Genomic DNA, 23,021 nt, shown 5'->3' on the forward strand with positions numbered 1-23,021 from the left:
GGACCTGCCGAGACCACCGAGGAACTTGAACATGATGGCACAAAGCTGAAACTATATTTCAGGGTTCTGGGTTTAATGATCCATCAACATATGAAGGTTAAATGTGTTCATAAAGACAAGATGATGATAATGATGAACCTTTATGGAAGCCGAAGAAGAAGATCAAATTAAATGTTGATAATGTTAACATTTAAAAGGGATAAAGTGAACAGATATTAGTCATGTGCTGCTCTAGGTGGTGAACGGTTTTATTGAATAAATCTAACCCTGAGCTTCATTTACTCATCTATTTCATGTTCTATTCATAATCATGTCGTCGATGAGATTCTGTGGATGTTTATTGGACGAACGCTGATGAAGAATCTGATGACGTAATGACGTAAAGCCGCTAGCCACGCCTGCTGACGTCACGGCGCAGTTGCGCCGCTGTGCTCGGAGCAGAGAGCGGCTCACCGAAATGTGTTTTTTCTCGTGGTTTTCAGCAAGCAGACAGCGCGGACTCCGTCCCGCAGTTATGATATATGTTTACATGTGTTTATTCTGTGGACCACATGAGGGGGACGGAGAGTTCACCGACATTTAACAGCGCGAAGAAGAAGAAGAAGAAGAAGAAGAAGAAGGAAGCAGCCCGCAGCTAACGGAGCTCTCTATCTAGCCGCTTAGCTGGCGGCAGCAGCCTACCAGCCGTTAGGTTGGTGAAATAGTTAGCAACACTACATTAGCATCTAGTTAGCAACGCCACAATTAGCCCGTTTAATACAAATAATGAGCTGGAAGATGCTGTGTTGGTGGAGAGGTACCCGAGAGGAGAGCTAGCCGAGAGGAGAGCTAGCTGCTAGCAGATAATGTGTAAACAAGCAGTGGAATGACGTTGAGAGGGGAACTTCTCAGTTAACCTTGTTAATTGTGAAATCAATTATGTATAAATAAAACCTATGAGATGAGTCCCAAGATGTGTTATTCATTAAATCAACCAGGATACAAAGTGTTCATTCGCGTTCAGGGGTTTTAAAGTGGCTGTTCTATCGTCAGGATGGCGTCTCAGTTCAAGATCCCCAAGAAGAAACAGCCAGCAGGTGCTGACTCCGCCCCCCTGCATACGTCACCACTGTCCCGCCTCCAGGGAGCCCCCTCTGAATTTAAGGAGGTATGTGTGTTCCGTGGGTTTGAATTTGAAGGGAAGGGCTGTTGTCAGTGTTTGAACTGTCTCGTTTTGTCCGAACAGAGTTATGGGGATCGCTCTCACAGGATGCATGCTGGGAACACACTGGGCTCCTCAGGGAACAAAAGGAGGTTTGTAAAGCGCCTCCTGCTGGCTGCAGAGTAACTTGCAACAGCTAACAGTAACAATAACGGTATTAAACCTGCAACCTCCGTCCAGTGGTCCTCTGTTCGGGGACGTAGTCAAGACACTGCTGGGACTCAACAGCCCAAGTAGAAGACCGTCACCGGCCAATCACAGAGCAGGATGGAGCGGCCAATCACAGCCTGGACTGAAAGCTGAGTCGTCATCCAGCCGTCTCTCACACGGGTGAGTTCACAACATTAATATTCTCATATTTAGAATAAGAAACTAGTATGATTTCAGTTGACGTTGGTTCTAAATGAGATAATATTCACATGCTTATAGAGGAATCCAAAATAAAATTAATTATTAACATGTGGGAAATGAAATGGAACTTCAGCAAGGGGAAATAAATTAAAGTTATACACTTGTGAGGACCTATTTATGAATGAAGATTTTGATTTTAGCTGATAAAGTACTGAAAATGTTACACACTGTCCCTTTAAGAATGAACGTCCATGCAGTGAGTTGTTGTTGTTGTTTGATCCACCAGATGGCGCCCTAAGAGAGCGTCAGACCGGCTGCTGCTGCCTGATGTGACCTCAGAGTCTCCACCACAGAAGAAAAAAGGTGACCTCTGTGGTAATGTGGTTGATTTATGTTGATGACACGTCATCATTCAGATTGGTTGCAGGATCAATAATCATCAACATTTCAACCTTCAGACTCGTCGCCGCCTCAGAGCATCTCCGTGGCGTCGCTGGACTCTCTGGCATTGCTGCGAAGTGAGGTGCATGCTGGGAGTCTGAGTTCGCCCACGCTGGGACAGAGAACGTGGAAGACGGTGGAGTCAGACCAGACCTCAGAAGATGACTTTGTGTCGCCGCCTGTGGACAAACCCGCTGTGATGTCAGCGAGGACGCCAGACAGCAGGAGGCGGAGCCTGGGCAGCGAGCTGAGGGAGAAGGAGAGATGGAGGGAGTTCAGGGGGAAGAAGACGAGCAGCCTTGGACCTCGCGGGAGGAAACTTAAACCCACTCCCACAGAGCCCAGTGAGTTCACTATGATGTCATCATCCTCATCATTACGATATAACCTTCCTCTTGTTTGTTTTGATCGGATATTGATTTGGTCGTGTTTCCTCCCTCAGTCGTGTTGTCGAGTGAAGAGGAGGACGAAGGAGACGGAGGACCGGAGACCTCACTAAGCCAGAAGAGAGGGGAGGAGAGAGAGAAGGTAAAGGAGGGGAGGAGAGAGAATGTAATCATATATATATCATGACATCTAACCTTTGACCCGATGATGGGTCCCTGGGTTCTGTCTGACAGGCTCAGCAGGCCTCCGGAGGGGGAACAGAAGACCCGCCGCCACCTTCCTTCCTCCAGCTGGACTTCACCTCGCTGCTCGCTGGCCTGACACACGCCGACGCCAACGGGAAGATGAAGGTGAGTACGGCTGAAGCCGAGGATTCTGGGGCGTGTGTGTTGGAACAAACGTGCCAAATGAGGCAAAGAAAATAAAGTGCAGTCTCGCTGGAAAAACTCTGGATAAATTTCAGCTGTAAAACACCAAGCTGTTGTCATGGCAACAGCCCAGCGGGAGCGAGTCAGACCTCGTTAAAACCTTGTTGAGGTTTCAGCCATTAACAAGCAATTAGGACGCAGCATGAGGTTGAATAAGAGCGGCGTTACGAGGACGACAGGGGTTTATGTTGTTGTTATCCAACATGAAAGAGATCCCGTTTGATCAGTAGAACCCTGTGTGGAACAGGAAGTAGAACCCTGGTTCAGTGTGGTTCCCGTGTTTGACGACTTTGTTCTTCTGCGTAGATAACGGAGAACGGCGTCGTCCTTCCTCTGAAAGGTAAACGCTCACTTTGATCTACATCCTGGTTCTTGAGCAGCTGTTTGATAACCGTGCCGTGACTGTTTGCAGGCGCGGAGGAGGGCGAGGTCGCAGTGGTGGCGTCTCAGGTTCGGGGTTATGGGGTCTGGGACGGGGCCCTGGCTCAGGACGGGCCTCTATTGGCTGGTTGGGAAGGTCCCGCCCCCTCCCTGCTCTTCCTCTGGGTGACAGACGCTCAGGCCAACCTACTGCAGAGGGAGCTGTGCCCCATCCAGACCTCCACCAGTACCACATCAGGTAGAGTTGATCTTTGCCTCCTTGGCATGGTCCACACAGGAACATGAACTGGAATATTCCGCCACACTGACCGATAACACTGGAAACGTCTGGTCTGGTGGACCCGGACCGGTCTGGAGTCCCGTTTGTAAACGTGTCCTTCTGGTCATTCAGGTCCAGCATGCTCCTTCCTCCTGCTGGTGTTGAAGGAGCAGCTTCCAGAGCTGCAGGTGGCCCTGCTGACCTCCATCCTGGACACGGAGGAGTACAGGAAGGGCTGCTCCTCCTCCCTCGGTGGACCCACCTCCCCTCTGGAGTGGAGTGATGGGCTCCTGCTCCTCCACAGCTGTCCTGCTCCTCTGGACCAGCACCTCCTCAGCCTGCTGGGACACTCTGCTGTAAGACTCATCATTCCTCCTCCTCCTCTTCCTCCCCTCTCTGTTTCTCTGAGTAGAAACATTAAAACAGATCAAATCTCTTTAAGGTGAGAATCAACCAGAAGAACAAGAAGTCCAACTCTTCTAGTCTGCAGCAGCTTCCCCCCAGGTAACCCCACCTGAACCAGGTAACCAGACCTGGACCAGTTCGGACTGTAAACGTCAGCATTGAACCCTCTGTATGCGGTCTCCAGGTTGATCCAGTACCCTGCGGCGCCCTCCAAAGGCCGGATCACGGTGACGAAGGAGGACCTGGCCTGTCTGGACGGCAGCGAGTTCCTCAACGACGTCATCATCGACTTCTACCTCAAGTGAGTCACTTCCGTCTTCCTGACATGTCTAAACGGTAATATGAAGGTGTATGTAGTTCCCGTCAGTTACCAGTAGGGGTCCTACTCCTGCAGGTACCTCCTCCTGGAGGGGGTGGGGGGCTCGGTGGCCCAGAGGACTCACGTCTTCAGCAGCTTCTTCTACAAACAGCTGAGCAGACGGCGAGCTGCCGGAGACGACGACGACGGCCCCTCTGTCCCGTAAGACAATCAATCAATCAACCAACCTATAAATATGATTGTGTCTTGGCGTATTTTTTTTTATATTTATGTTGATCCTGATCGTGTCTCGGCGTGTTCTCCCAGCGATCGCCACACGAGGCATCAGAGGGTGAAGACGTGGACTCGCCACGTCGACATCTTCACCAAAGACTTCCTGTTTGTGCCTGTCAATCAAGAGTAAGAGCCTGTCTGTTTCTTACATTATTATTATTATGGACTCATGCATTGAAATATATAATCATAATATTAATAATATAAACAACTCACCACGATGTTGTTTTGAACATCAGGTTTTTAACATTGAAAGCTTTGTGGTTCCAGTGGTGAACTTATGCTGGATCTGGGTTCATTGTGTTGACAGGGCTCATTGGTACCTGGTGGTGGTCTGCTTCCCGGGTCTGGAGGAGGTCCACTACGAGGACTTTGAGAGTCCAACAGGTGAGCTGCTGTGATGTTAACGTGTGAGGACGCAAGGACACGTCTTGGTTTGTCTTCAGCAGCGGGGCTTTTATTGTGAAGCAGCCACAGGAAGTAGAGATGCCAGGTTGTTGTTTGTGTCTCAGGTGGATCAGAGCAAGCTGCAGGTAGACCTGGATCCTTCAGTCTGAGATCCCAGAGTGCTCCGGTAAATACCTTCCTGCTCCTCCTCCACCTCATTATTGTTGTTTATTATTATTATTAAAGGCATGAAAATGTCAGGAAGGCGTCACAATAATACTAATAATAATCAGAGTTGTGCGTGCGTTGTGTAGGAGTGTACTCGGATCAGCTGGCAGAAAGACACAGTGTTAAAGAGGTGAGTCCGACCTGATCTGGAGTCAGTTTTCAATGTAGCACAGCTCCACATGGGGGCTCCGGGTGCTGGTTGAGTCCAGACCCCAGCCGCGGCACCTCTAAGGTGGACTCATGTGACCCTGGCTGTCCTTTGTCCCCCCCCTACGGTGTCCCCGTGGTCCCCCCAGGCCCTGCATCCTGGTCATGGACTCCCTGAAGCTGTCCTACCACGAGACCGTCTGCAGACTCCTCAGAGAGTGAGCCCCCCTTCTTCACCGCCGCTCGTCTTCTTCTCTGTTAATCTGTGGAGTCGCTCAGTAACCCCCCCCCCCCCCCTCTCCCCCCTCTGGTGGTCTTCAGGTACCTGCAGGTGGAGTGGGAGGTCCGAAGGGGGACTCCCCGGGTCTTCACGGCGGACCGCATGCGGAGCTGCAGCTGCAGAGTCCCCCAGCAGGACAACAGCAGCGACTGTGGTCTGTACCTGCTGCAGTACGCCGAGAGCTTCCTGCAGGTACGCCTAGACCTGGACCACCACAGACCCGGCCCCCTTCCACTTCAGGTGTGAAACACTCAATCCTGCTCTCTGATTGGCTCCTCAGAACCCCGTGGTGCACTTTGACCTCCCTGTACGGTTGGACGACTGGTTTCCGCGGCAACGAGTGCGACAGAAGCGCCAGGAGATCCGAACTCTGATCCTGAAGATGCACCAGAAGCAGAACCAGACAGGACCAATCTGAGATCAGGACCACCAAAACCCCTGAAACCACGTCGAGCCGTTAATTCAGCTGTGCAATAAATAATTTATATTTTTCTACCTTTTAAATATGTTTTTAATTTCCGATGTTCCTTTTAAAGAGATCTAACTGTCAAATAAACGTCTTTCTTCTCATTCAGCATGAGGCTTTTATTTTGAAATCCTGTTTACTCTGTTTCTAAATAGTGATAGTTTTTTTTACCCAGCATTCAGTCGGTTTTATGTAAACTTATTCTTCTGCGGTGTGCGTGTCTCTAACTGTGTAATCTTGGGGTTTTAGTGCCCCCCCCTCGCTGAGGACCAATCAGCTTACGGTAGGCTAAGTGGATCAGACTGGAGGGGGGTCCCGGAGGAGACTCCTGAAACCAAACAACTGAAAACTGGTGCAAAACAATGAATTTAAACACTCTGTTTATTAGTAAACAGCAAATAAACTTGTGTAGTCTAAGTCCCAGTCCGGTACCGGTTCTGGTCCTGGTGTGGCTCAGTTACGGTCCTAGACCTGACGAGTCCCCGTTTAGCCTCGGTGCCGTAGTAGTTGACTCTAATCTGGGCGACGGGAGGTTGAGATGAGTCCAATTTAGATCCACCATGAAAATAATCTGAGGCCCGAAGACTGAAACCTGATCCTGGTTCCCTGCTGGAGGCCGAGTCCTGAATGAAACCAGGTCGGGAAGAAGAGAAGAATAACGAATGTGAGTTTGTTTGTCTCGTCGTTAATCTCATTATCCATTAAAAGAAGTCTGCCGTTGTTGACTGACGGGGGGTCAGTCTGGGCCTGGACCAGGTGTCATTAGGGCGTCTCTCAGATGGGTTAATTAATAATGTAGTTAAATGTTTATTGACAATTGTTGTGAAACTCCATGATGACCTTTGACCTTTGAATGTGACCTCAGCGTGTTGAGGTAATCCAGATTAGTCTGCTGTAGAGACCACCTGGCTGACCCGGACTGTGTTACATTCAAAGTGATTTACGCTTTGAATTCTGGGTATTTAACCTTTAGTGGCGCGGCAGGTAAAGAACACATCAAGCGGCCTGGGAGTGGTCTTCCTGTTGGACGCGGTCCTCCTGTTGGACTTCCTCCAACCTGCATTTACCCGTCTCCCCACCAGCACCGACCCGTCTCCCCACCACGTCTCTGACACTCATCTCCTCGAGCAGCTTAACAAATCGGATTAGAGCGAAGAGAGAGAACGTCCATCTGCTCATCTGAGAGCGAGCAGCCGGAGACGCCGGACCTCCTCAGACCCCGTCCCCTCAGACCTGCCGCATGGACGCCCGTGAGACGAACGCCGATGAGCTGAGGACCAGGACATAAGAGTCCAGCTGGACGGTCACCTTCTGAGACATGGTGGGACCGAGAGGGACGTCGGTGCTGTGGACCCTCGGAGCTATGTTGCTGTCAGGATACGTCGTCATGGAGACAGGTCTCATGATCATTATTACTCACTTTATTATTCTTACTTTACTCTCATGACTCATTTTATTGTCACTACTCATTTGATCATTACCACTCGTTTTCTTACAAACAGTAAATTATGTCAATACTTCAAGTATAAATATCTGAGGTAAAAGTTCAGCGGGATCATCCGAAGGTTTCCGGTCTTCTTCAGGTGGCGTCTCAGAGGATCCCGGTGGATTTGTGTCTTATCCGTCAGAGGATCCCGGCGGAGCCGCGGCCCCCCCAACGCCGGTCTCCGATCAGCTTCTATACAGACGACACTCTGCTGTGACTCGGAGGAAAAGGAACATCTTGTTTCCCAGCGGAGTCAAACTGTGTCCTCGGGAGACCCTGGATCAGGCCGTCAACAACCACCTGGACTACTTTCACCTCAGAGGTACGTGGGCTGGCTCCGATCCTTGTGCTGGTCGTGGTCTTTCCCCTCATGTTTGTACTTTTAACACTTGAGGTGTTTCACGGAAGCTCTTATCCAAACTGACTTATGAGCTTAAAGTCAGTATGTGTTGTCATTAAAGGCAGCCGATCCCTCGGGGGTCAGAGGTCACTGTAGTCCTGTAATCTCACGCTCACTTATAGACTTGTGGTCCTCCCATGAAGCATCAGTCCTGTTACCTTCCACCAATAGCTGTTTAACAACATGCTATTAATATGGCATGTTTAATTCACTGTTATTATCTGAAATCTCTGCTGGATTCCTGAGCAGGTCTTCTTTCCCAGTTCCATGAGAAACACAAAATCGTCTTTTAATTTTCACCATTTAGTAGTCCATTAGTTTGGATAGAAAGTCGACCGATGCATCAACTGAGCTCTGTGAAGGAGGACCCACCAGCTGGACCGGTTAGACCAGCTGGACCAGCATCAGGGCCCCGCTCTGACCCGAGCACCAACCGGAAGCTCAAACCTCCAAACACCTTCTTCCCCCGGAAGGTTTAGTGTCGACCTCCATCAGCGGAGGGAGTTTGTTCAGACGTCCCGGTCTTGATGTTTGTCCATGTTGGAGCCACGTTGACGTTGTGTTACTGTGGAACGTGTCACATCACATTCACGTGTGTGCGGCAGTGTGTCAGGAGACGGTCTGGGAGGCCTTTAAGATCTTCTGGGACCGGCTGCCGGAGCGAGAGGAGTACCAGGACTGGGTCGGTCGATGCATGGAGGGATCCGTCAGTATCAAGGACATCGGCAGCTTCTTCAGCCAATCAGAGGAGCACACCGACCTCGTCCGCAGCGTGAGTGTGTCTCACGAGTGTAGATAAATATCTATATATAATATCTACATAAGAAGAATGTAAATATGGATGCGTAGGAGTCATACAGAGGAAGTAAATGTGACACATGACTGTTTGTCTTTCAGAGGGTTACCATGGTGACGCCGGTGAACAGGTCAGTCATTATTGATGAAGCCAGATATTGTTTGAACAGCGATTTAGCGTCTGCTGGTGCAGTAACAGGTCCAGGTCTAGTATGTTGGACAGATCGGAACCAGAGACCAGAAGTGTGTTTATAATGCTGTGTGTTTATTGACACCTGTGCTGTGTTTCATCACCTGTTGCAGCGCCCCCATCAGCCCACTGCCGCCATGCAGGTACAAATACACCCAAGTGTATGTATGTGTATATATATATGTATGAATAGCATATATTTATAAATAGATGGAGGTCAGCCTGCAGACACCTACTGTTCTCTGGCCAATGCCAATGGAGCTGCATGGTGCTGGGCTGTGAGACCAGGTCCCACTAGAGGACATAGGGCCCTCACGGAGTCAGTTTGGACAGAAATCTGCATACCAGTAGCCTGCCGGAGGCCATGCCGTAGGGCTCAGGCGGTGCTCCTCCTGGGCCTCCTCGGCAAAGGAGCAGACACCGGTCCCGGTGCTGGGCCGATGCCCTTCTACGGTCGTATTCAGGTCTCCCGGTGTAACGCCCGGTCCTCCTCAAGTCTCAAGAGCCTGGATTATGCATTCTTTATCGGCGTCACATTATGGTTGTGGCCAATTTTGATATTCAGTTTACTGTCTCAAAAAGCAGCAGCAGGTTTGATATACGAGTTTGAAGATTAATCGTTGACTATGTTCATCAGCGTTCAGTCACTGAAGAACCGATGTGGCGATTCAACAGGAAGAAGTCTCTACCCTCGATCATAATCGAGAACCTTCAGTTTCGTTGTCGCCGTTAACTTCCTGTAGTTTTTCTAAATGTCTTCTGTGTCTTTGTCCTGCAGCTCTGAATCAACAACAACAACAAACATCCAGACCAGGGAGACAGAGAGTTCAGCAGGTAAAACTACTGACCAATCCTGAGGTAGACCAGACCTCATGTCTTTGAAACTCTAACCTGACCTAACCTTTCAAACGTTGTCTTTTTAGTTAATTTCGGAATCCCGATAGCCAATGACTCTAAACGCAACTGGCGGTTGACAGTTTGTTACCGGTGACCCCTTGAAGGTCTCAGACGAGCCACGACGTGAACCAGTGAGCCAGAGCTTACATATGCAGAGAGGAGCGGTGGCAGCTCTGCTCTCAGATTAGATCAGTAAGCCTATTTACAGGCAGCAGTCTGGTCAACGGAGGAGGCGAGCAGGTGCAGACACAAGGAACGGTCACAAGGACGCTGCCGTATTTGTGCCGACGTGGAGCTGAAAGCAAAAGTCTCTTGTGTCTCTGAAACAGATGAAACGGCCAACGACCCGCTTCCACAGCGCTCGAAGGGAACGGGCGCGGTTCTGCTGCAGGTCCCGGTTTTGACTTTGACGAGGTCACAAAGGGAACCGCTCATTAAACAGATGACGGTTTCTCCGAGTCGTGCCGTAAGGTCGCGTTAAACTGCTGAGAGACGGCAACCGCATATTGATGTAAAAACCTTGTCAGTAACTTTAGCGAGGACCAAACTACCGAGTCCTCCCGATTCCAGTGGATGATGTCACATTTGACAGACTAGATGTGTTTGGTGTTGGGACCTCTCAGATCTAGAGTTGGGTGTTTCAGGTAGCTGGGGGGTTGTAGTTGAACTGTTTGATGATGGAAAGTAAATTTGGCTCTGTTGTCATCCAACAGGGGAAGAAGCGATCCTCATCAGATCAGACGACGTCACCACTAACCAAGATGACCTTCCACTGGGCTCGGAGGTCACCGCTCCGACCCCCCCACTCTCTGCAAGCGAAGGGTCGGTCCAGGAGGCCGTAGCGTCCAAGACCACTATCGGTATGGATTTGACCAGGATTTGGCCTGCGGTCTCTGCCACTTCAGAAAGTCCACCTTTGGTGCACACGGGCTCTCTGGAGGATGAAGAAAGAGATGTCAAAGAGGATACCGTGGAGATCGCTGACCACGTTACCCACAATCCCTTCGACGGGACCGTCGAGGAAGCGGAAGAAGAGGGAACCCTCCCGGATATAGGAGAAGAGGCGGCGGAGGAAGATGCGGACGAACGTGGTTCCGAGACGGTTAAAGAAGTCAGTCCAGAAGGCGAGGAGCCCCCCTCAGAGGTCATGGCCGAAGTGGTCCTGACACAAGCTAGTACTGTGATTTTTTCTAAGCCTACTACACTACCTGTTACAGAAGCTGCCCCACTTGAAGAACTAGGACAGAAAGTAACCCGGGAACCTACAGCCGAGGCTCCGTCGGAGTTGGTATCCCAGCACACACCAGAGACGCGGTTCGAGGGCGTCGAAGAAGCACCGGACAATTCATCTTTGGAGACGGCAGCAGACGTGGCTTCGAACGACCAACGGGAACCAACTGAGCGTCGGCCACAGCCGACCCGTGTAACTGGCCCAGACGCAGTTGTGGAAAAACAAGATGAAGTCGAAGTGGGCACAGATGCGACTCCAACTGTATTTTTGATGACCGACTCTGAAGAAGAAGCTGAAATATTTGCACATGCGAATCCAGAAGAAGAATCCATCTCAGAAACAGAGGTTCCTTCACAGGCCTCCGTTCAGAGCGCAAGCGACGAGGTGACGGGAGAAGTTAGTAACGACGTCGGAAAGGCCAACCCGCCAGGCGACGAACCGACGCCGAGAGACGAGGTTCCAACCGAGCCGGTCGTAGGGATCCTCCAAGATAACGACGACGGAGACGCATCCTACGTCACGCGGGAGGAACGGCCGAATCCCACAGAGGCAGCGCGAGAGGATACACCCGAGGAGGAAGAACAAGTAGAAGAGGTGAAATCAGAAGAAGCTTTAGTTGTTGTTGAAGACGAGTCCACTGAGGACATAAAGACAGACTTCACAACAGCAGAAGAAGAACGAGCAGCTGAAACAGAAGTCGTCACTCTGGCAAAAGAGGAAACGGTCACAACAGGACAGGAAGAACTCCCAGGGCAAACAGAGGAGGCAACGGCGAGCAAAGAGGATCGAGCAGAAGCTCCGGCTCACACCGCAGCAGAAGAAGAACCGCCAGTTAAGACAGTCGACGAGACTACAGAAGATGCGGAAACACCCGAGGTACCTAGAGAACCTCTAGAGAGCGAAGGAGTAGACGGAACAGAATCTTTACAAAAAACAGAACTCCCAGTAGAAACTGTACAAACACCAGAACCCGTCGAAGGAGAACTAGCAGAACCTACGGGAGATGCCGGAAAAGAAGCGGAACCTGCAGAAGAGGCAAAGCCCATAGGGGAACCTCCTCAAGTACTGGAACCCGTGGAAGAAACAGCACAGGGGTCCGCAGAACCCGCAGGTGAACCCGGATCAGAACTCGGAGACCAAAGGGCAGAAGAGACGGAACCCGACAGAGAACCGGCACGAGAAGCGGAACTCGTCAAAGAAACGGCAGAGGAAAAGGAACCTACACCGGAAGCACGACCCGAAGTCGTACCGGACGAGGATAAATCCGTTTTTGCCGTAACATCTGCAGTTAAACCGCCAGAAACGGCTGAAAGAGAACCGTCGGAGGATGGCGAAGAAGCTCCCTCCGAGGCCTCGGAGACATCAGAGGAAGCGAGTGTCGTTGTACCAGAAGTGGTCACAGAGACTCACAATGAAGAGATCACTCAGGTTATTGTTGTTACTGAAGCTTTATTTCCTGTGACTGAAGTGGAGGAAACAACTGAACCAGAGGTAACAACGGGACTTCCGGGAGACCCTGAGGTAGAAGGACTCCCAGAAAGCACGTTTGAGCCTGCAAACGAAGGTCCACATTTGGAATCTTTCCCAGAGGCACCGAGTCAAGCGTCTCCAGAGGGCGTAACTAACGGCGATCCAGAGACCCTCTCGCGGGGAGTGGTGGCGGAAGCCGAGGAGGTCAGCCAGGAGTTTCCCTACGAGCCCGTCCTCGAGGTCACACCCGAGGAAGACCCGAGAGAGGACGGCGGGGTAGTTGAGGGGATGTCCCCAGACGTTACAGCAGATGTAGAGGAATTCACGAAAGGGGCTCCAGTAGAGGTCACGTCTGAGACCAGAGTCGGCTCAGAAACAACGCAGCATATTACGGCGGGAGCCACCGCGGAGGGTACAAACAAGCACGTCGTGGAGTACAACAACGGCAACTTCCCCGATATACCGGAGATGCCCGGCGAGGTCGTCGTCGACAACCTGCTAGGAAACGACCACTTTGGGTCGGAGGAGGAGAACTCGGTAAGCAGATCCACATCAGTTGTCGACCGTCTGAGTTCAGGCCCGGGCCAGATACCAAACGTACGTGTCCTTTCAGATAGGTAACGAGATACACGACTCTTTGCTGCGGCCCCAGAGGCCCCCGAAGGACCAGGTGGTAGAGCTGAGCATCAAGCTTCGAGGAGAAACCTACAACGATGCTCTGAGGGACCCGAGCAGCTTCCGGTACCAGCAGCTGGTCAGACACTTTACACGCAGGGTAAGATCAGCGTTTCTACACGGGGGTCCTAGACAGGTCCAGGATGAATGGTGATTCTTACTTGTATTGAAACATTGCTCAGTTATTTTTAACATTTTCAGTAGACTACATGCTGGCAGGGGAGAGAGTGTCTTAAATATGATTAATGTGTAATTACATTTTTGTATTCAGCATAAAATATTATGCAGGACTACGTTTTTATAGAATAAATGTTATTTTTTCACCTTTCAGAAGAATACAGATTGTCTCACTCGCATTATAGCATGTTTATTTAATGGATATCGAAATTTGGTTACAAGTTACTGAATCGAATCGTGGTTTACAGAATCGAATTGAATCGTTACCCAAAAAGAAAGAATCGTCCTTGAATCGAATCGCCAACTACTGTATCGTTAATGGAATCGCTGCGAAGCCAAAGATTCACACCCCTACTGGCTACGATATACGTTAATAATTCCAAACAATCATTAACGTCTCACGAAGGTTCATTCGTAACGTCCACTTTGGAATTGTTCCGAAACATTTGTTCTGCAGCTTTGCGCCTATTTGTTGTGTTTAAATTAGGGCTGTCAAAGTTAACGCGTTAATAACGCGTTAACGCAACATCCTCTTAACGCCGTTAATTTTTTTAACGCGCGATTAACGCTCGGTATTTTAAAAAAAAAAAACGCGCATTGTATGATTTATGGCCGTCGGTGGCACCTGTAGTCTTGATCCAGAGGGAAGGTGCCTGTCCACAGGCAGCGGTGTTTCCCCGCGTCCCATTCATTGTCTATGTGAAAAGCCGTGCAATGCATTCTGGTGGCGTTGCGGCGAATGTCGAGAGACGGCGCGCGAGTTGGCCGCTCCTCATTTGCCTAAAGTATAAGTCGAATCTACTTTATGCTAATCAGAGGCGCCGGGCTCGACTCGCCGCCTCGGGAACGCTCGCGAACGCTCGCAAAAAGTTGTTGTTTAAAGGAGAGCGCCTGTCAATCATCCTCTAGTGGCAGCCCACCAAGCGTGCAATACTGGGAAGCGGCGCGTCCACACGCGTTTAAAATCGATTTGTGAATGGCAAATTCACCTTCAAAAGACTGCCAGATGGTTCAGTCGATAAGACCAAAGTCATCTGCGCGTACTGTGGGTATGAAATGAGCTACCATAGAAGCACGTCCAGTCTGAGATATCACTTGCAAGCCAATGCACTTATATCCTAACTGTACTTATCTCCTGTTACACTATCTCCTGTGACATGTTCACTTTAATTGTTTGTGATATATTCTTATAACCCTGTTTTGATCCCATGTTTTGGTAAGGGGATATTTGAAGTGTTAAATAAACATTTTCATAAATCAAGTATATTTGCCCTTATGTTGTTAAAAGTATTAAGAATATGAAAAAAATACATTAAGGTACATTTAGAAGAAGAAAAAAAAATGTGCCAAAAAATGCGATTAATTAGCGATTATGGACAAAATGCGATTAATCGCGATTAAAAAAAATCAATCTTTTGACAGCCCTAGTTTAAATCTGTTACTTTGACTTTGGCTCTGGGTCAAAGGCCTGTCCTGGATCTCAAATCCAGCTGCAGGATTTGAGAAGCAGAGCTGGGGACCTTCAGGCCGAACACGAGCCAGGAAACCCAATAGAAAGAGGGATTAACGACCATCAGCTGCGGTACTTGTGTCCTCCAATAATAACAGAGTCCCGTCTTTTATTTGCACGTTAAATAGAGTGAAACAGTGTCACGTGACCGAGGAGGTTTTAACTGCGACACGTTTCTACGGTGAAACGGAAGCATCCCGTTACTTCTCCACGCGTCGTTTGTGGATTCGTCGTTGCGGTCAAACCGTCAGACGAACGAGTGAAATAAGATGGGCGGAAAGGTCAAAGTTGTTTCCCGTCTTTGACAGATGGAAGATGCCTTCGAGAGGCTGCCGGGCTTCAAGAACGTCTACGTGGTCGAGTTCAGGTACAGTTTTCTGATGACTCGCTGTCCTCGGGTGGACCAGTGGTGTGGAAGACGATGAAGCTGATATGCATTGCTTTTGTGTTCTCAGACCTCAGAAGGACCTGCAGCGGTGAGTTTCCACGTTCACATTCAGATCTGCCGTCGGTTCCGTCAGTTGTTTAGAGTCACTGTGACGATGCGCTCAAATAACGTTATTCCATCTCCATACCCATAGCGAGCAGTGCCCTAACACCTGTAACAATAGTCAATCACCTTAGAGTGGGATAATCTCCTGCTGCTGCCGCCACAGATTAACAGTAGAGCTTTAAAACAGGTTCAATGTCCTCCTCTCTCCTCGTTTGTGCTCCCCTGACTCTAAATTGTTACGTGGCAGTTCTGATTTAAAACGTGTCCTGTTTTCGGCCCCTTCAGGGGCCTGGTGGTCCTGGTCCTCTACGCCGTCACCGTGGAGGTGGACGGCAGCAGCGGCATCGCCAACGACACGCTGGACTCGATCTCTCTACAGAACAACCTGGTGGAGAAGAATTACCCGGGAGCCGCCGAGCAGCCCACCGTCATCTACACCATCACAGACTTCCGCAACTACATCACCGAGGCTCTGCACAAGGACGGCGTCCCCGATGGGGACGAAACCGCCTGGGACGCCGGTGGCTGGGAGACACAGCTGGAGGACGGTAGGACATTACCGATCCAGTCACCGCGACGGCGTCGATGACGACGAGGGGTTAATTAATTAAGGACTGTTTTGCATTTTCAGCGGAAAACTCGTTAGCAGCCGGTAAACCAACGGGTCGTCCGGCCGACGCCTTAAACGACACGGTGAGTTAAACTAAAACCTGAAGAAGAACCCGATAACGGAGATCCAGATCCCCATCTGTGAACTTGTTTCTCGTTTCCAGGACAACGCGCTCGCCGCAGAGAAGCCTCCGGAGGCTCCTATCCACGAGGCCGACAGCAGCGACGTCTTCCTCGGCAAAGACGACTATTCGTTTGACCCCTTCGACCAGCGGAAAGGCCCTCGGGGCGCGGCGGCGAGCGAGAACGACGTCTTGGTGTTGGACGAGAGCACGAGTCTTCCAGCCGCCACCGACTTCCCCGAGCAGAGCGTCGACCTGCAGAGAGAGAGTAAACAAACGATCGATAATCGATAACGATGATAACTGATTAAACCCAAATGAGAGAATGCTTCTTTTCAGAGAGAGTTACCAACGGGGATGTATCGATCCCAGTATCTATATCGATTATCCCAGCGTCCCGATGAAACACTGTCACGCGACGGGGACTCAAACACCAGGTTTTTGTATCAGGACCGAACAAGTTACTCGCTCGCATCTCCAAGTCCAACCAAAATAGTTTTGGTTTCCATCGTCTATTACCCAAACACCTAGACCAAACATACCAAAAAGGCAAAAAGGTTTCAGTATGTTGATTCCAATGGACCTTTAATATGAAAACAGTTTAACTAATGCTATCGTAGTGTGAATAAATGAAAGCTGGCATCGCTTCCCAGCGAGACCAGTAAAACCCATCAGGTTCGTCACACCGGAAACCATCTGGATTGGTTTGTTTGGGTTTGTAGGAGAAAAACTCTTGTGTGCTTTTGTGGATTACAGATGACGGAAATATGGAAGATGAGGGATTCCTCCTCAGTAACGCTGGAGACAACCTCCCCAGAGGAGACCACGCGGTCAGTCCCGGAGGCTCTTCGGCAGGCGACGCCCTCCCACCGCCAGCGAAAGCCGAAACGGGCTCCGACGTCACGCAGGAACAAGGATCTGGCTCGGGTTACTCGGGCGACGGCCAGGGAGCGGATCTCTGGTCTTTGCGGCCGGCGGCGTCCCTCGAGGACACCGGCCTCTACGAGGAAGGGGACGGCGGCCCGGAGGCCCTGCCGCCACCCGATCTGGAGGAAACGGAGGACGAAGACGAGGACACCGTAGAGGCACCGACCGGCGAGGAAGCGACTGCGTCGGATGCGGAGGTCCCAACAGTCACTGTTTTTCAAGGATCGTTACCGGACGAAGGCATCACGGGACCCTTCTCGGAAGAGGTTTTGGCGACGCGACACATCAGCACGCACCCTCGGTACTCAACCACCACCGAAGCTCCCGTATTCTTGCCTAAAGGAACCTTGACTGTTGAACTTTCAGTGAAAACAGTGGAGGCGTCTGGCATCTACGACTACTCCTGGACAAGACCATACAGCCTTACGGCCCCAGTTACGGATTCTCCCGGTCCCGAAAGCTGGACTCTCGAGGCCTTTGCGTTTGCGGGGCCAACCGATCCAGCATTCCAGCTTCCAGAACCCACCGAAGCAGCGGAAGTGACTGCGGAAGCCAGAACCGGGCTTCCAGCAGCTCCAGTTTGGTCCGGATCAGAAGACGGAGCCGGGAAGGACGAGGTGCAAGCGATGGTTTTGCCCGATACCTCAAAGAAAGAGTCACCTACCTTTGTTGCAATCCAGACTGTCGAAGAGGCCACGTTTGATCCAATCGTCAACGAGCCCTTACAACTCGAGACAGTCACAGGAAAGGCAAACTCGCTGCCGGCAGAAACCAAAGACCACGACGCGGTTGAGATTTTAGAGGAGCGACGCACGGGCGCCTCGGATCCCGTGACGACGACACCGGCAGTTAGTTTCCAGGACACAAATCCAGTCGCGGACCAAGTCACGGTCGTGCCCGCCGCACCTCCAGTCTTCACTTCCTCTGTAAGTTCAGAACACATCGACGGCATCGCACTCTCACCCGAGAGGGACTCGCCATTCACGCGAGTATCGGATATGGCACCTGAGGACGAGGAACCGGTCCACCGCGAGAACCCAAACCACCAAGACGTCGATGACGTTCCAACGACGGGTCCGACTTCAGGTGTCGTTCTGCCATCGGTTGTGGGTGCAAACCAAACAAAAGGTGCTACAACAGAAGCGTCGCCAGGCGCTTCAGCACAGGATGAAGACTCGTTAACTACGGTGACAAATACTTCAGAAACAACGTCCTTGCCTCAGGAAGTCGTCAACAACAACACCACCACAACCCTCGCTAGAGATATCCAACCCTTTGACGGCAGTCATTTGGCGGACACGGCGAGCGCCGACTTTGGCTCGGACGCGTTCCGGTACGCCGGCACGGCGCCCGAAGACGACGGCGGCAGCGGCAGCTTTTCCAGCGGGGCCCAGGGATCAGATCTGGAGTGGGTGGCATCCCCAACCCGACCGGGCGGGGCCCTGACGGTGTTCTTCAGCCTCAGGGTGACCAACATGGCGTTTTCCATGGACCTGTTCAACAAGAGCTCCCCCGAGTACAAAGCCCTGGAGCAACAGTTCCTCCAGCTGGTGAGAAGTCAAAGAACAGTGTGGATAGAAACTTGTAGATTCACACGTCCAGTTGTTTTCACATCTTTGTCTTCACCCCGCAGCTAGTCCCACACCTCGAGACCAACCTGAACAACTTCAAGAACCTGGAGATCCTCAACTTCAGGAACGGCAGCATCGTGGTGAACAGCAGGATGAGGTTCGGTAAGCCAGTTCCCAGAGGGGTCACTGGCGTGGTCTACCTCATCCTGGAGGACTTTGCCAACGCCGCTTACCAGACCACGAACATGGCCATCGACAAGCACTCGCTGGACGTCGAATCGGGTAGGACGGGTGTAAAATAGAGGGTCAGAATTGTAGCACTTTCCGCAGATTGAACATGAATCATTTGCAGTCCATCGAGTCGGCACCGAACGCGAGGCAAAAAGGAGCTCAGCTTTGGGACTTTAGTTCTTTGGGTCAAAAACAGTCGTCGTCAGGTGCCCGCGACGATCCTTATCGAGGGCCGTAGCTGTACCTGTGTCTCGGGACTGCGTTTGCGCTCAGAAGCCGTTTCTCTCAGGTATTCCATCAGAGTTGGAATGACGTGATTCACCTGCTGACCGTGAATCTGTCTGAGAGGAATGTGCCCGACTCATATACAGGGTTGTCTGTCTGCAAGAAGTACCCCATTTGAGGTACTTGTACTGCTTTCTACTACTTTAATAATAATATTGATACCATTTGGATCGTTTGTAAATATGTCACCGACACGATTATCTCCGTTAACACGGAATCGCTACTGACATACTTGTGCCGGTTGTCATCTATTTGATCGTGTGTCGTCTTCAGGCTCTCTCATGTCGGATGAGATTTACGGTCACTTCCACCTCTGCTGAGCTGCAGCTCTGTAATCTGTCTGAGCCAGTCCGAGGAGCTCCCGGTAATCTACAACAGCGAGTCACCGCGGTCAGCCGATAATCACTTTACTCCCATTGCTCCGCTCCGACGGCACAGGGTCAGCACTCTGGGCTCCGCGGAGGTCTCCGGAGCGCACAAAAACCTTAAAGTCAGACGGAAAGACGCAGCCACGTCATCGGGTCACGTCGGTAGATGCAAGCGTCGGTCTCGGTCTGGACCGCGATGCGGTCCCGCGGCTCCTCCGTGGGGTTCCTCTGCCAGTTTGGCGATCCGGTCCTGGGGTCGGTCCCCGGGTCTGCGCTAAGGTGTCGTTTAGCCTCTGAACAAATCCCCTCCCCCTTAGACTCATACGGACTTGCCGTCGCGTTCACCAATACTGCAAACCAGTAGTCAGATCCTTTACTGCAGCTCGTATGTAGAAAAACACTCGGACCGACAGAAACGTCGGGGTGAATTTGTTTGACTGAATTCTGTCTCTCTGTTGTTTGATTCTCGTCAGGCGAGCGGGCGGACCCCTGCAAGTTCCAGGCGTGTAACGACTTCTCCAGATGCAAGGTGAACCGGTGGTCCGGCGAGGCCGAGTGCGTGTGCGACGCCGGGTACCTGAGCGTGGACGGACTGCCGTGTCAGAGCATCTGCGAGGCGCGGCACGACTTTTGTCTCAATGACGGCAAATGCGACGTGATCCCCGGCAAGGGCGCCATCTGCAGGTTGGAGGTTATGCACTCTGAAGATCCAACTCGGAGTAGCTTTTGTTGTTGTCAGCCTCTGACGAAACACGGCAAAAATACTTTTTGTTCTTTCCGTGTCCACGTTGAACCCGTTTCCTCGGTTGCAGGTGTCGGGTCGGAGAGAACTGGTGGTATCGCGGCGAGCACTGCGAGGAGTACGTCTCGGAGCCGCTGGTGGTCGGCATCGCCATCGCCTCGGTGGCCGGCTTCTTCGCGGTGGCAGCTGGGATCGCGGTCTTCCTGGCGAGAACGCTGCGAGATCGGTACGAGGGGGGCGACACCGAGGACCCGCTAAGGTAAGCCACGCCAGCGCCCGCTCGCTAGTCACGATCAGTGGCGTAGCAGTAGGTGACAAGGTGGACGTACTGTAAACAGTTGACGTGCTTCCATTCAGCAGACGAGGTGACAGTTTGCTGGCAGTGGAGCACGCCAACAAGCGGGAGCCCACGTTCGAGTGCGATCCGGTCACCGGCCAGTACTACCGCCGCTACGACGACGCTCCCCGGTACGGCAGCTCCACCGGCGGCTCCAGAGACCTCGACGGTGACGAGATTCGACAGATCTACCAGAACACCGCACTCACCAAGGAGGTACAAGATCCTCGGTCCGTTTCAACGATAGAATGTGTTTGTGTAGAGAAAAGCAACGGCTGCGTCATCGGCATAGAGGTTGAATAGAATGTCACGTCCATGGAGTCAGATTATAAAAGGGAAAAGAAGGGCCCCAAATGTATTTGTGAGACACGTTGGGAAGAGCAGAAAAGGGTCTAGCGTCAGGGCCCCACGAATCCTTAAAGGGACAGTTGAGGTGTTTTGTAGTGCGGTAAACATGTTTCCTGACGTGTGACCTCTGACTTTTGCAGGAGATCCAGGAGCGTCTCAGGATCATCGAGTTGTGTGCCAGAGATCAGCACTTTGCAGACTTTGTGCGACAGACTCAAGTGTGAGTGTCTGAACGTGGATCAGGATGCAGACGAACGAAACGTTTGAACGTTAATAGAAACGTAAATCTACGAGGCGCTTCCTGTCATCGCCTCACAGACGGCTCGGTTCACACGGTGTAGCGGTTTGAACTGGGTCGGTCTGTTCCACGCAGGGCCACAAAGCAGCAAATTAATCCACTTTCTCTCGTTTGGTGGAACAGAATCCTGGAGAGGAGAGGGAGCAGCGCCACGTAGTCCCAAGTCCCGAACCGCCGACTTCCAGGTAGGACCGTGTCTCTCTGCTGCGACCTTTCCATGCAACAGTACGTCTCTATCAGTACAGCAACGAATCCTCCCCCGGTTTCTCATCTGTGTCCCCGCAGATCCCCGTCGTGGTCTTTGAGCGACGGGAGTCGGTCTTCCGTCTCCTCCGTGCTGGCGATCCCCCGACCGGAGGCGAAGGCGACGAGAGGCTCAAACACGTGATTGGAAAAGGACGCTTTGCATGTCACCTTTGACCTCTGTAGGTCCATACTGTAAATATTGTGTCGTTTGATCTTCAGTCTCTCTTCACTTTGTCTGCTGAGGACGTCTGTCTGTGCGTGTGTCTGTCTGTCTGTCTGTCTGTCTGTCTTCACAAAGCTGTCAAATCTGCTGCGTCTGTCTCTCCTGTCTCAGCCGTAGAAGGGTTTAAGGTCTTCAGGGTGCGTTCGAGGGCGTCTGTTGGAGGAAACGCGCGGCTGGAGGTTTGTGGCGTCATCATTAGCGTTATGGGTTTGGTGGCGACGGGGTTTTAACGGCGCCCCTCCCCGTCAGTGCCTTCGCCGCTCCGTGAGTTTTCCGTGACGTCGGTAGTTCTCGGATCCTTCAGACACCAAAATGCTGCTTAACTAACATGTTTACATTTCAACCAGTGCTGTTAGCGGATGCTGTTAGCAGGTGCGTTAGCGGGCAGGATGATGCGTAACTAGCAACCCTCAAACAGGAAGTAGCAGAGAAGTTCCAGCAGTCAGAGTTTGACCACTGCCAAGGTCACTTTGAAACGGTAGTTTATTGTCGAGCTCTTTTGAACACAACTCATACCAGCCGGGTCAGGTTGGTGGTTTATTAAGATTATTAGTAGCATCATCATATGAGTAAATAATTATAATATTAGTGCAGATCCCAAGGTGCATCAACAGGCCAAAACAGCTCAACGTGTTTTCACGACTTTGATTTGCGGCGTTTACGGATCGACAGATTTGTGCTCGTCGATCAGATCGTAGCTAAATATTTAGACCGACAGCTGATGTTTACTGTCGCACGGTTAGATGCTATGTGTTTGTTTATCCCCCCCCCCCCCTCACATGCAGCAGTAAAAATCCCTCATTATTGTCTCTGTTGTGTTTTCTAAGCTTGTCTATTGTAGAAGTAAACGTTGATGACATGTTGTTTTCTAAAATAAAATGAATATTTTGTACAGTGTAATCAGAGTGCAACACTTTTATTTGTTAGCAACCAGCAGGGGCTGATGGGAAATGTGGTCTGAGATTGTTGGGAGTTGAGTATGATGTGAAATGAAGTGGTTGTTGGAAGGTATGTACGGATTCTCCAGCTGTCAGTCCAAGCCATCAGCCTGACGACAGCAGAGGTGTGTGTGGATTTGGGGGTGTGGTTATATGATTATGTATGTATTATGTGGACTTATCATGTAAGAATGATGTTTGTGTGTCGTGGCCCGTCTATGAGAGTGATTTGATATGAAACTGTAGAGAACCTACACACATGATAGTCAGCAGACTGTCTGTTCAGGAGAACTGAGGAGATGGCAGTAATTTCCAGGAGGAGGGGAGGAGAGTCTGGAGAAGAGGAGTCCCACCAAATCAATAAAGAAATCAATGTGTGTGTGTGGGTGTCCTGCATCACAAAGAATCCACACCATTGCCCACTCCATCTGCCTTAAGTGTTGTTTGTTAATAAAACCTCCTAAGAAGTTAGGATTTCGGGGGTTCCCAGGGTGCAGCA

General features: G+C 51.0%; 2 protein-coding genes across 3 annotated transcripts; both read left to right on the top strand.

The window, feature by feature from the left end:
- Positions 1-21: 21 nt before the first annotated feature.
- LOC311009809 (sentrin-specific protease 7-like) lies at positions 22-6,061 on the top strand. Of its 2 annotated transcripts, none has more exons than XM_084004220.1 (21): positions 22-691; positions 1,033-1,147; positions 1,226-1,293; positions 1,382-1,531; positions 1,839-1,924; positions 2,011-2,337; positions 2,436-2,521; positions 2,614-2,730; positions 3,115-3,148; positions 3,221-3,427; positions 3,581-3,804; positions 3,891-3,952; positions 4,038-4,154; positions 4,248-4,373; positions 4,479-4,571; positions 4,756-4,832; positions 4,958-5,019; positions 5,147-5,190; positions 5,357-5,425; positions 5,529-5,679; positions 5,768-6,061. In XM_084004220.1, the coding sequence occupies exons 2-21, from the start codon at positions 1,034-1,036 to the stop codon at positions 5,903-5,905; spliced, it is 2,352 nt and encodes a 783-aa protein (XP_083860346.1). In that variant the 5' UTR covers positions 22-691; position 1,033; the 3' UTR covers positions 5,906-6,061. The 2 variants fall into 2 exon arrangements, with proteins under 2 accessions (XP_083860346.1, XP_083860347.1); XM_084004221.1 differs by having other exon boundaries at positions 1,839-1,915.
- Positions 6,062-7,130: 1,069 nt separating this feature from the next.
- Positions 7,131-22,527, top strand: LOC311010040 (interphotoreceptor matrix proteoglycan 2-like). Its single transcript, XM_084004519.1, has 21 exons — positions 7,131-7,350; positions 7,537-7,761; positions 8,445-8,611; positions 8,737-8,765; positions 8,938-8,967; positions 9,603-9,658; positions 10,435-12,959; positions 13,036-13,197; positions 15,093-15,151; positions 15,240-15,260; positions 15,563-15,825; positions 15,909-15,970; positions 16,051-16,276; positions 16,765-18,485; positions 18,569-18,788; positions 19,864-20,074; positions 20,203-20,391; positions 20,493-20,685; positions 20,958-21,037; positions 21,239-21,300; positions 21,401-22,527. Exons 1-20 carry the CDS (start codon positions 7,272-7,274, stop codon positions 21,270-21,272), a joined length of 6,552 nt encoding a protein of 2,183 aa, XP_083860645.1. The 5' UTR covers positions 7,131-7,271; the 3' UTR covers positions 21,273-21,300; positions 21,401-22,527.
- Positions 22,528-23,021: the final 494 nt, after the last annotated feature.

The sequence above is a fragment of the Eutrigla gurnardus genome (assembly GCF_963514095.1).
Source record: "Eutrigla gurnardus genome assembly, chromosome: 24".
Lineage (NCBI taxonomy): Eukaryota > Metazoa > Chordata > Actinopteri > Perciformes > Triglidae > Eutrigla > Eutrigla gurnardus.